This window comes from Falco peregrinus, chromosome 6, assembly GCF_023634155.1.
Source record: "Falco peregrinus isolate bFalPer1 chromosome 6, bFalPer1.pri, whole genome shotgun sequence".
Taxonomy (NCBI): Eukaryota; Metazoa; Chordata; class Aves; order Falconiformes; family Falconidae; genus Falco; species Falco peregrinus.
In genome coordinates this window covers 76,387,256-76,400,499 of record NC_073726.1, presented here as the reverse complement: position 1 = coordinate 76,400,499, position 13,244 = coordinate 76,387,256, and the positions used below count along the sequence as shown (strand labels likewise).

Below are 13,244 nucleotides of genomic sequence, written 5' to 3'. Positions count from 1 at the left end.
GTTTCTGGGCTGTATCTGATGAAAAATACTGTGTGTGCACACTTTATGGCAGAGGACCTCTCTTGTCTGCCACAGAGGCCCCACACAAGCAGCTGTTGTGGACCATACCTCCAAGTAAATTGCCATTTAGGAGTGTTCCTTGTGTCCTAGCGCTTGACACGTGGCCATTTCTGAAAGCATTTGAGCTCTAGATACACCAAGCGTTACCTTGGCCTGCTTTCAGGCTAAGAGTTCTTTGACAGACAGAGCTCCAGTAGCTGTATCATGAGATGTGCGCGAGATGAACAGTGCAAATCCAGCAAACCATGAACTGTAAAGACCCAAAGTTTCAGAGGGGAATTTATTGTATGGGAGCATATCCAATATCTTTTGTCAGCCAGTCATGAGAATAATAAAAAATAGAAGCTTTTTAAATGACAAAAAATATAGTTACATATAATACAGATTTTCATCTTGCATTGAAGCAGAGCAGTAATAAAATGCTCACTCGTGCTTTCACAGTTAGTTTGCATTGCTTTTCTAGGTTAAAGCATCAGCAACTCAAATCTTCCAGTCAGAACCCCTAGTTGGTTTCATGGGGTGATCACGAAGGTGAATGTTCTCTGCATTTTGATACCCTTTACAAATAGAGCAGGCATACTTGATCCATCTCAAAACTACTCAAATTTTCAGAGGCACCAGCTATGCTTGAAACGAGGCATCCTTGCTGCAACTGAAAGATTTTTGACTCACAACATGCTTTTAGGCCCAATTCAGAAACACATCTATGGAATACTCAAGAATGTACTTAAATCCCATTTGGTTCAAAGGGCTCTGAGCTGATCCTTTGTGACCACCTCTGCTTGCTGTGCCCCTCACAAGCACTGCATGCTGGCATGAAGCACCGACCAGTATTTGATTGCATGGGTAAGTTGCTTGCAAGCCCACAAAGGATCTGAACATTCCTTAGCACTCCATTTACTTGAGACCTAAATGCATTCGCTGCATGCATACATTTATGTATATACTGCACACACTTACCCTAACCCCTCCCCACAATATTATTGCAATAATTCTTTGCTGGTACAACAGTTTATATACCAAGTTTCACTTAGTTTTCTATAAACATAGAAAAAAACACCTGAAGAGAGCTAGAACAGCTTTCAATCAGTCACTATATTGGCATTGAAAGCTTTATTTTGAAAACTTTAAGCAGCAATACTGAATAAATAGACAGAATGATTGTTTTGTCATCTCCATACAGCCGATGGCCTTCATCCAAAACATTAAAATACTGTAGCAAATAGAATAAACATGCAGGTTTCAATGTCCTTTAAAAAAAAAAAAAAAAAAAGAGGTGTAATATAAAAGTAACACTTTGACACTTATTTTAATACAGTACAGACCATTAGAGACTATCTTCTGGAAAAAAAAATATCTGAATACAGTTTTGTTATTTACATGGATCATTAAGGCCCAATTCACTCAAGTTAATGCACATCAGGAATTTATATGCTTCAAGATAACTCACTAAAAACTACAAGATCAATTTTTTTGATCATACTCATATGATCTCCGTTCACTAAAATAATGCAATTCTCTTCACACTAAAAACAAGGCATTATTGCCCCAAGAGGAGATTTTTATTTCACTAATGGTTCTTTTCCCCTCTTACATCACAATGAAAGCATGTTTGCATATTGCTAATGCTAGTGGTAGTTCTCTTCTTTAAGAACATCCTTCCAACTTGCTAGGGTTTAGAAAAGCAAGTAATCTCAAAGCTAACACACCATTTCCAGAAGCAAATCAGGCACTTGGGAACCTACATCCCGCTGAATGATAAAGGGAGGCAGGTTCCTAGCTGACTTTTCAGAACAGGACTTGGGTTTCTCCCTTACTCAGGCATTCAGAATGTTTACCTTAGCATTAACCTATTGGCTTTTCAAATGGTCAACCCTCCCTGCCTCTTCTCCTAACAAAATAGCATCGCCAGCAAAAATAAACTGTATTCTCATGGATGAGAGAGGTAACACAGTTAATTCCGTTAGTAATAAATTACAGGAGTTCTCCATATAAATTCCCCATGCACTGGAAAATAGTGCTTGTGTATTCAACTATTTAATGCAAGCACAAACCCCTCCATTTTTATCATGCTGCCCAGTAAATAATATGGCACTTCATAAAAACAGTATGTGTAGCTTCCTTTCTGCTAATGCCCCGTAGGTAGGTTTGAAACACTTTTGAAAATGATTTTTTTTTCTACATTTGTAAAGAAAGAGTGAGGTTCTACAGTTGATCAGAAGCAAAACTCTTAATGCCATAGTGTAAGGAATTTTTATAACTGTAATACATTGTGTTCAATTCACATTTAATGCAAGGGCATGCCATTTCTTTTTGGTTTATTTACAGAGCGGATGAAAATGCTATAGAACTTTAGCCTGGGTGAAATTCGATAAGCAAGAGGAGTATGGTAGGGGCAGGGGAATTTGTCAGTGTTTCACAAATGACAGGGTTGGATACCAAAGCCTCTCCTTTGCCACAACAGTGGCTGAAGCTGTAAACGTTTTTCAGATCACCTTGACATATGCTAAAGGCCTGACAATAAGGGTCCACTCAGTGATGATGCTGCAGCCACTCCTGAGCCAGCTCCAGGCTGGCCTCTCTGTCAAACAGCTGCTGCAGTCAGCAGGTGTTAATTTTTAACATAAATGGCAAATTCCTTTCCTGATTCTATTACAAAACCACAACTCAAGCCCTCCAAAAGCCGCTCTTACCCTTCCTTTTAATCCTTTCCGTCCTCCCTCCATCTTAAAGAATAACCTGGCAGAGAAAGAGAGCAGTTTTTATGATGCAAGAGCCCAATTCAGCTCAACTGACATCTGTGGGAGATGGACCAGTCACAAAGTATGACAAAAACATTAGCTGGGTAAGTATGCCGATCTGCCTTAGAAACACTTCATTTCAGTACAAGACTGAAATTGCATCAGGCTTTTCCTTGTGTTTCCCCCCACCCCCATGCAGCATAATTTGGGCCAGACTTTGCAAGGTGCTGAGTGCCTCAGTTGTCTAACATCAAGAGGTGCTGAAGATGCAAGATATCCACTGGAGAGGGCCATTTTACTTCTCTAAATTGAACCCAGAATGTAAGGCATATATGCTCAAGTACCTTGGACAGATAATGTCCCCAAACTGTGTATATTTTACACTTTTTTTTAATATATATATACACATACACATTCTTTTTTTTTTAATACAAAGTTACGGGCACAGCTAACATGAGCATAGAACTGTGATAAGCTAACAGTAAGTAGTAAATCTGTGAGCACTGCAAAGATTCCTCAAGTAGGAACATCTCATTTTCCAGTTTGCTCACGGGGGGGGAACTTGATAAATTAAACAGTAAAAATTCAGAGTCCATTTGGAAAGGTCCTTTATATATTCACAGCCTTATCTGCTGCTGTTAGTCAAAATACAGCAGCATTTTTAGAATATATGATGCCCTTAATAAGTGGAAAGGGAAAAAAAATGCATTAAACACTCAAGAGTCCTTCATTATCTACTATGTTTTCTAAAACTTCCATTTGCCAGGAAGCTTTTCTTTTAAAAAAGGAAACTTAAATTAACATTTATCTGCACATCAGTAAATCAACACAAGAGGATGCTTGGAGTTAAGAATTCTTATGTATTTTCTATGGCAAAAAGCTTGGAATTTCCTACCAGTGGTAAAATCCTGACCCTTCCAAAGACATCAGGGGTGCTGACATTTTGCCACTGACTGAAGTCCAGGTATTCAATACTGCAGTGAAAGCCCAGTGACCCCCTCTCATATCAAGGGGATCTCAAATGTGGGGATGATGATACGTGTGAGTTGCTGTTAGAACAGGAAATCCAAATGCAACTAGGTAAGGCCCATCCCTTCTCTAACTCATCCATGAGGCCAGCCTCCTAATGTACCCAAAGTGTCCCACTGATGCCAGTCACTTTCTCTACAAACTTGGTGTCCACTTCAGCAACCTAATTCCAAGGCCTGTAACCAACACGCTACTTGGTAGTGTCTTAACTTTCTGCATGGAAGCCGTTTTGTCTAATCCCTGCTTAACTTTGATTGCATCGAGCGATGTCAAGACGCAGTAACATTCTCTTGTCATGTTTTGTAAAAAATTACCACCAGATCTGAATTTCCTGTTTGTAAGCTTTATATTCTCTAAGTGACTGAGCAGCCATATATCTTTCAAAGGGGCTAGACGTCTACCATTTAACACTGGGGACCTGGAACGAAATCCTGGCCCCACACAAGTCAGCAGAAGCTCTGCTACTGACTTCATGAGACTCCGACAGGTTTCTTCACAAAACTTGAGTGAATTCTGGAAGCTGGAATATGATGCTTATTTGTTTGTGTTTTTTTCTTCTCCAACAGCAAGATTTACCGCAAAACAAGAACACTGTAATGGCTAGTGGAAAAAATAAAGTACAAAATCACACACAGTGAAAGCCTCCTGCTCTCTTTTGGTAAGATATATGAAGACAACTTCTTACATTGTTCTTTTCTCAAAAGGCATATACAATGTGGCAAAATATTTCAAATATACATTCTATATAATAAAATATCATCTAACTAGTGCATCCTCAATCATATGCTGGAAATATTTTTACCAAGCCAAGGTTTATGTTTCATAAATCTTTTGAATACTAGGTGCTTCATTCAAGGCAGATTCAACAGCAAGTAAATCCCACAAGCTCACTTTTCAAGCCTTAAAAGGTAGCAATGGATGGAACATGACATATTATGACCCACAACAGAAACTGTTACAAAGCCAGTGGTGAGAAACCATTTCAACGGTTCAGCACTCCACAGAACTCTGCATTGCAAGTTGTTTTACTTGATCAAATGGTGGATGTTTGTACACACAAATTAAAGTCACCTTGTCAGACTGACATACAGCCATACGTGATTACTCACAAGTTAAAAATAAAAATATAAAAGGTCAACATTCACACGTCCATTTGATTAAAGGGAATAAATTAAACCTCAGGTAAGTTGCATACATGGTTTCCTTCACCCTCAGTCTATTATTTATGCCTATACAAGGAACAATACTTTCCCAAACACTTCTGAAGTGGCAAAAACAAATGAAGGTTTTTGCACTCTAGCTGTGTTGACAGCAAGGTCATCCTTGCCAATTAGGAATCGAGACAGTTCCTCTGTCTCTTTAGCATCAGTGCACAGGGTATGGCTCCAAGTGGTGTGTTGGAGGAAGAAGAAAAAAAAAAGTGGCGGCTTAACAAAAAAACCCCCAACAACAACAACAACAAAAAAAGAAAATAAAAATCTTCTTCCATTCATCATTGGCAGAATAAAACAAAAGTGTATCTTGTCCAGGGTACCTTGCTACGTCCTCTCCAGAAGAGGTATGTACTGTCATACATAAATGCCCTCCGGGTTAAAACCAGATGACAGGGGATTCTGTAGAATCCGAAGGTTACTGGGGAGTTGCCTTGATGAGCCAGGGCGCTTCAGTGATCCAGACTGAAATGTTGGCTCTGTGCAAGAAAAAGGGCAGTTAGAAAAGTCATCATCAAGGACGATGTCTGTAGAACACCTGTTTTCTTCCTGCTTAGTGCAGTGTAGAAAAACTAATACCACATACAACAAAAAATTCAAATGCCTGACTAAGAAGTGTTGAGATCTAAGGTGCAAGCTTCTGACTCATTTCCAAACAGAAAGATACATCTACGCAATACAACTACTCCCCCCCCTGCCAAGGAATATGCATATAAATACATGCAATACAGTTATACAGTAATGTGAAGACAAAGCTTGCACCTATAGTAACTCAAAGCTTCGACTTTCTGCCCACTTAAAGCACAAAGTTCATACAAGTGCTGACATTTAAGGCCTGTTTGTCTTGACTTCTCTCCAAACCTCCCTACCCTCCCAATGCCTTTTGGTTAGAGAGTTTTCTACAAGGAAGGACAGAACCAGCTAAGAAGAATGTTGAAAGAAACAGCCCCCTTGCAAGCAGGGTAGTGGACAGAGCACACCACAGCAGAGCCTGAGCTGCAGCAAAGGAGTTTCTGCTTGTGCCACAGTTCTGACACGCAGTTGAAGCACTCCTATGTTTCTGTCCAGGAAATTCTGAATTCAGATGTGAGCATGTGCAGAATGCACTGATTTCACTAGAGGCAAAGTCAATTTGCACATGCTGTAACAGCCATCTGTGCAGGACTTCTGGATGGCTGGCAGCCCAGCTGGATTAGCTCCTATTCCCGTGTGGCTGCTGTCTGGGATTTCTTGAGATCCAGACACATTCCTTTTCTACTTTGACAACACATCCCACCAAAAGAGGAAGAACCCAGATGAACAGCAATGTCAGATGTGCAATCATGTTGCCTGCCAGCTTACATGCCTGCAGCCATGGCAGCTGCACTTGAAAGCTACTGCCCTAATGGGTTACTGATGGGACAAACATAAGCCTCGGCACAGTGGCAGAGAAGTTATCTGCATACTGCACTTTATTTATAGCGTGCTAAGCCCTTGGAATCAAAAGAAATATTTGACAATGTGCTTTCTTAATATTTTGCTAACTTCTTCACAAACAGAGCATTCACTTCGTGTATCAGTGTTAGCATTAATACAGCAGGTAAATACATTGCCATCCCCTTCTCCCGCCCACCAAAAGCATTCCGAGTGCTGCACCTCTCTCGAGCTCCACATGCGGGGCCTCCACCTCAACAGGGTCTGCTGGCAGCACCGTGACCTTTGTTCCCGTTTGCTGGATGAACTGTTGGAGATTGACCTGTCGTAGCTCCTTTGTCAGTTGCTCGAGTTCTTGTTCCCTGTCCTGCCAGGAAAGAGAAAACATCTGCTGAGCAGCAGCGAGCATAAAGCAGCATTTCAAGACTATTTGCAATTGGGCAATTAATGCTTTTCCTTTTGCAGAGAAAGCCTAAGATTTTAAAATTCAAAGGCAAATGGAAGAGTTGAAAGGTATTTTACTCTCGTAATTCAGAAAGCGAATCAACACTATTACTTATTAGGGGTTCCTACTGGTCTGTTTACATCTGCCTCACCTGAGAAAAACGTTGGCACAACAGATGTGAGCAAATAAAAGTAATAGCATGCATTCTGAAAAAATACATCAACTGAGCATCAGTCTGGCACCAAATTTTAGCTCTGCCAGAAGCAGCCAGTGCGACTTGGACAGCTCATTTAGTTTTTCTGTTCCTAAAAGGAGACTAATTCCCTTCTCCTTCTTGTTCTCTGCATTTTCTATTTACAGTATGAATTTTTATGGACACAATTCTCTCACTCTGCAAGCCTACCGTTTTGCACAATGCGGCCAAATCCTGCCTGGTTCACCACCCCTTCACGAGAACAGAAGGTGATTACTTAGGATATTCCTCAAGGGTCTGATTCTGTCACGATACGCGAAACCTATAGCTCCAACAGATTATGACAGTCTTAAGACTACAACGATTCCCCCTTCCCCCCAGATTCAGCTCCATCAGCAGACAGCTGCATGTGATGCTCCTCCATAGCCTGTTCTGGCCTCACCTCTGACCACATGGGGACAGGTGGCTACCCAGATGCCATGCAGCATGTCTGCGGGCATTTCTGTGCAGTGTTACGCAGTGTTACTGAGTATAGGTAAAATATACAAAGAGGACTTGATACTTTCTGTCAGCACAAATCCTTGAGCATCGCGTGACTGGAAACTTAGGATAGGTAAGTATGGCCAAAACTGATTACAGTTTTCATCCATTTTGCTTTACATGAACAGATTACATTTTTTCCCCCTCCTCATTTAGTAAAAACGGCTTATGCTGACATGGTTCTGGGTGCTCAGGAGTAAGGATGCAAAATCCCTTTATATATTCACAGCAGAATCACCTTACTGCAACCACAGCACTATGGAATACAGTAACTGTGAAGCCCGGGAATACAGCAAGAATCACAGCTCAAACTGCTGTATGGTGCCTCAGTCCTATCTTACATGGTACATTAAAATCCCAAGAGCCACAACCTTTCCTTCACCTCATCCAGCTAGCAGCTGGATTTTCATTTGTATTTATTCTTTTGAGCTCTATCAAGTTCCAGGTGACATCATTAACTTCAGCACGGAATCAAGAGACTGGATTCTCTTTTGACACACCCGCCCACAAACACCTGAGATGTACAGAAAATAAAATCTTGTATACCAGCAAGTCAGACAAGAAAAGGGAGATGCTCTTCTTTTAAAAAAAAGCGCCTTGTAAGTTAACAGTTATTTTAGCTCTACATCCATCTTTCCAGGTGCTGCTTTTGGACTGTTCTTTTGAATTCATCTATTTTGGTAGCAGACAAACCTAGCAAGAATCAGAAGTTTAGCCTCAGAAGAGGTTATGACAGCACAAATTTCCCTGAAATTTAACAATATGAAGCACAGAGCTACCAAGATCTAGGACCTAAACCTCAAGATATCTAATCCCAAATCCACAGGAATTTGAAGACTAGTATTTTTAAAGGCATTCAGCCGAGAGAGAGCACTATGGTCCTGTTTAGGACCTAGCAGCACAACAATCCCCTGCTAGCCCTAAATGTGCTGCTGTTTGTGCAGGAGATATTACTTGTCTGAGATGTAAAAAAGCCCAGACCCACTAGCACAGCAGCACCTCGCTGGAGCCAGTGAGCACTCCATCTCAGCAGGGCACAGTGGCTAGATGCATTGCCATGGATGCACCCATACTGCCCTCAGCTAGTTTGGCTGAAATTACCTCTGGTGTTTCTCTATCATGGACCACTGCACAGTGAAGATACGCTTCGAGTGGTTTCTCAGAGGTCAGGGAACAGTAGCAAACCAAAGCTTAACTGATGGGACAGAAACTGAGCCAGCACGTAAATAAATAAAAGGTGCTGGGCACTCAGCGCTAACCCTGCAGGCCACCCTGGCCTGAATGGCCAGGAACACATCCACCAAAACACCTGCCGGTTTACCTTGAGACAACAAACCAACTACTAGTTTTCTTTTCAGACTGAATGATCAAAATACACACAGGTGAAGTTAAAATTGTCTGCTTTAAAAAAAAATATCTGAAATGCAATTTGAAAATGAAACACTTTCTTCCTTTTACCCCAATTCACTGTGGAAACTTTCTCATGTCTTCTTTCATGGGCTCCAAATCTCCAAAATGTAAGAGAAATTGCTTACAGTCAGGTCTTTGACTTTTCTTTAGCCACGGATAAAAATTACAGTCTTACCTGTAACCGTTTGGTAGCTTGGCCCAAAGACCTTTCTACAGCTTTAATGCCATTTTCCAACCTCAGGCTCTGCTGGCCCTGAATATCAATTTCACCCTTCACCTTCTCGATCTTTTCCTTGACCTCTTCTTCATTCACTTGGGACTCCTGGACTTCCCGCTGCAACTTTTCTGCTTCAAGGCCACTTTCCATGTTGTGGATCTGAGAGACGTAGTCCTTCAGCTTGCTTTCACACTCCAGGATCCTCTGCCTCATCTCCTGCAGCTGCTCCTTCAGCTGTTTTTCATTCTCCTGTTCAATCTGCAGCTCGTTTTCCCAGAACTCTTCCTCTTCAATCTCCACTTCGTTCCTTTTGATCTTCTGCTCTAGCTTGAGAATTTCTTCTTCCAGGCTGGAGTTATACTTTTGTTCCCAGTAGCGGATCTCAGCTTCGTTGGACTCCAGCTGCTTCTCAATGCACTGAAGCTTCTCCGTCTGGAGGTGGATCAGTTTCTTCAGCTCGTCCGCAGTCGTTTTACAGTTGTTGAGCACCTTTTGCTTGAACTCGGATTCCTTGCTTTTCCCAAAGATGTCCATTAACCCTTTGGCTCCCCCGGTGAAGGTGAGGGATTTCCTTTTCGGCTCCCTCCTCTTCATGGATTTGTCGCCGGGCGGCCTCAGCTTGGCCAGGGGCGGCAAGCTCTGCCGGTACAGCGTCCTCTCCGGGATGCGAGCCACGCTGTCCGAAGTCGGCCGCTCGCTCAGGGAGGGCCCGGTGCGGCGCAGGATCAGCTGCACGTCGCTCGCGTACTGTCCCCACTTGTTCAGCGAAACGATGGGGTTCTCGTGCGGCGCCAGGTGCCGCTCCGTGTCCCGCCATTTCTCGATCAGCGTGTACCTGCCGGTGCGACCTGCAAGGCAAGCACAGCCGTCAGCGGGCGGCCGCCAGGGGGCGCTGCCCGACAGCGCGACCGCCGGGCGGGGGCGGCTCGGGCCGCGGACGCCCCCCGGCGGCCGCCCGGCGCCGCGCTCACGGGGGCGCGCCCGCTCACGGGAGCTGCGGCAGCGCCCCGCTCCGCCGGCTCCTCCGCCCGCATCGTCCCGCGTTAGAGTAAGCGCTCCTCCGCTCCCCGAGCCGAGCACTAACTGGCGCATGTCAGCTGCAAGTGACCTCAGGAGAACCCGCTCCAGGCGCCGCAGTCACGGAGCAAGCGGGTACGGTGCGCGCACAAGGGGAACCGCCGCACAGCTGCGGGGCTCCCTCGGACTGGCAGCCGCCGACATTAGAGCCAGTGACCCAGCCATGCCGGGGTCCAGCAAAGAAACACTCCAAAGGCACATCTCTAGAGGAAGAAAACGGGAGCAGAAAGAGTTCAACACCTTTCATGCAGCCAAACAAAATACCCAAACCTGCAGGCAGCGTGTTCGCTTTTAGCCTGTATCGCCCACCGGCCGGAGCGGCGATGGCTGGTGGCGCCCCAGCACCCCAGCCCGCGCCCCCCGGGGGGTTGGGGGGGGCGGGAGGGACAGCCGGGGGCTCGGGCCCCGGTAACAGGCTGCGCCAGACCCTCCCGGCGTGGAACACGGACGAGAGCAGCAGCGGCAGCGCCCGAGCTGGGAAGCAGCAGCCCGGGCCCCCCGCACAGCCCCCTCCCGGGGAACAGCAGCTCACACGCAGCCTTCAGGAATCCCCCCGACTCCTTTCGTAACTGCTGTGATGCTGCTTTCTGCCTCCTGCACTGACAGCAGCTGTACAACGCATGCACCACCGTTTGCTTCTAGGCTAGGAGCAGGTACAGCTCATGTTTATGGCTTCATTTGTGCTGCTACCAGAATTAAATTCACTTCAGCTGTCTTTTTCCTCTGACGACCTTTATGGGATGCTTTGAATGCTACAAAAATACAGCATTTGAGGTTTTCCACTATTTTTATTTTTTCCAAGCACTCTTACTAGTCTGAGATAATGTTCTCCACATGCAGAAGAGATTTTTCCCTTATCATGAAAAGTGACTTCACTTAAAAGCCACAACATTGTTTACAAAAAGATGTGAGAGATCAATTGCTTTTAAAGCATGATCTTGATGAATTTCTGAATTGCCATTAACCTTAAAAACATCATTAGCTATTTTAATGGATTACATACATTTATTTCCATGATAGATCTTCAAATGAGGATTTATGGCATCGCATAAATGCCTAGATAAAACACTTGTCATATACACAACTAGGGAGTGGAAGAGTTGGAATAAATGTAGTTATCAGTGGTAATCCATCTGATGAATTTTCTTTCCTTGCACCACTCACCCAACCACTGCACTTTTCCCCAAATAACAAAAACAGTCCAATCTCAGGCTGGAGATCTGCCTCCGGCCAGTCTAACCACAACACTTGCACAGCCTCTCCATTTCAAATTTGTAGGAGACAAACTCCACTGTGGTGATTAGCATACTATGTAGCCTCCTAAAATCTGATATTGTCTGACCAGCCTTATAAAGAACTCCCGATATTCCTACTGTGTTGGAAACAGTTCCTCTGATCTCACTTTCTCATAGTTAGCTGACAATGCAAAGAACAACTACCACAACATCAGCTGCACAGGCACCGCCTAGAGAACAGGCTACTTTGGCTTGTCGGACATACTAGAGGTAGTTAGCTGGCCAAATAAGAGACCAAAATGTCCACGTTCACTTTCAAGTTACAAGTGAGAACTGAAAGATTTGATTGATAGAAGTCAGCAAAACAAGGCAAGCAGCATGGGAACAGCAATCCAACACCCCAAATGCCTTATAAATGACTTGAGTTAAGCAAGGGGGAGGGGGGGGAGAGAAAAAAAAAAGAAAGAAAGAAAAAAAAATATCTATCAGCATACCAACATGCTTGGGCAACACTCAGAAATGGATTTAAAGTTTATTGCTATAAAGTACTTAAAAACCAAGTTTACTACACCAAGGTACAAAGTCCAAAATGTTCATTGATCCATGAAGACTTACAGTTTGTAGTAGGCATCAGTGTTACAGGAAAAATAAACCTAGTACCGCTTGCCATAGCATACTAACAATAAAATCCCAGAGAAGAAAAATTAAGTAAAAGCATACCACAGAACCCAAGACAAAGCTTGTACTTTACCACTTTATATTTTGTTCATCTTAAGCTTTCAGCTTGTAATCATGCTAATGCTCCTAATGTGCTTGTTGTGTCAGAAACAGCCAAGTTCAAAGAGGTTTTGAAATTGTGAACAAGAGTAGGTACCACTAGGGGAGTGATAAGCATGCATTTCTATTCACTTTGCTATTAAATACACTTCTTAGAAGAAATGTAACAAGAAGGGGAAAAAAAAAAAAAAAGAGGGAGAGGAATAAAGCTAACAATCTCAACCAAAAGCGAATTAAAGAATTAAGCAAAGCACTTGCCAAGAACTATTTCCATCTTAGCTTAGGGTTCCAAATCTACACGCAGTCCTAAATAATGAATTTGGCACTCAAGATCCACATAAAAGAAAGTGTTTTGTAGAAGTAATACTTAAGACAGTTCAACTGCCACACCTGGAGTTCAGTATTTGCCTAAAACAAAGCTATCCTCATCCAAGATCATTACCTAGGTTTAGTGTGTTCAGCCTAGGTATGACGCAGATTAACAATACCTGGACAACCACAACTGTGATGTTCGCTTGCATTTGCAGGGATTACTTAACGAATGAAGGGTTGATTCAAAACTAATGACAGAATATTTCAGAAGACAGGCATCCTTATAACAAACTGCTGGTTTTGATGTGCTGCCATTGACAAGGAGAAAGCGGGTTGCTTGGGTTGTTGACAAAGAACAGTTCAACACCTGCATGCTGCTGCTTGTCTTGTATGTTGTCCATAAGGTTTCTGAAATAGAGATTGTTTGTCCTTACACAGCACCTGGCAGAACTCAGTCCTACCTCATTCATCCAAATATTACCATTTCAAAAATTAGTTACTATCGTATTCACATAACGCACCCCGTATCAGCGACGTATGGCATTCATTAAACCACAGCGTCTCTCCCAGCCGCACACTGAACG

The 13,244-nt window shown here is 43.3% G+C and overlaps 1 protein-coding gene across 2 annotated transcripts in view; it reads right to left on the bottom strand.

Moving 5' to 3' along the window:
- Positions 1-326: 326 nt before the first annotated feature.
- Positions 327-13,244, bottom strand: part of RASSF8 (Ras association domain family member 8) — an 89,523-nt gene continuing 76,605 nt past the window's right edge. For both annotated transcript variants that reach the window (XM_055808377.1, XM_055808376.1), the window contains 3 exons: positions 9,218-10,107; positions 6,677-6,821; positions 327-5,520 (listed from right to left, as the gene is read on the bottom strand). In XM_055808377.1, coding sequence (XP_055664352.1) covers positions 5,399-5,520; positions 6,677-6,821; positions 9,218-10,107 — 1,157 coding nt within the window. In that variant the 3' untranslated portion in view covers positions 327-5,398. The remainder of the gene's footprint in view (positions 5,521-6,676; positions 6,822-9,217; positions 10,108-13,244) is intronic.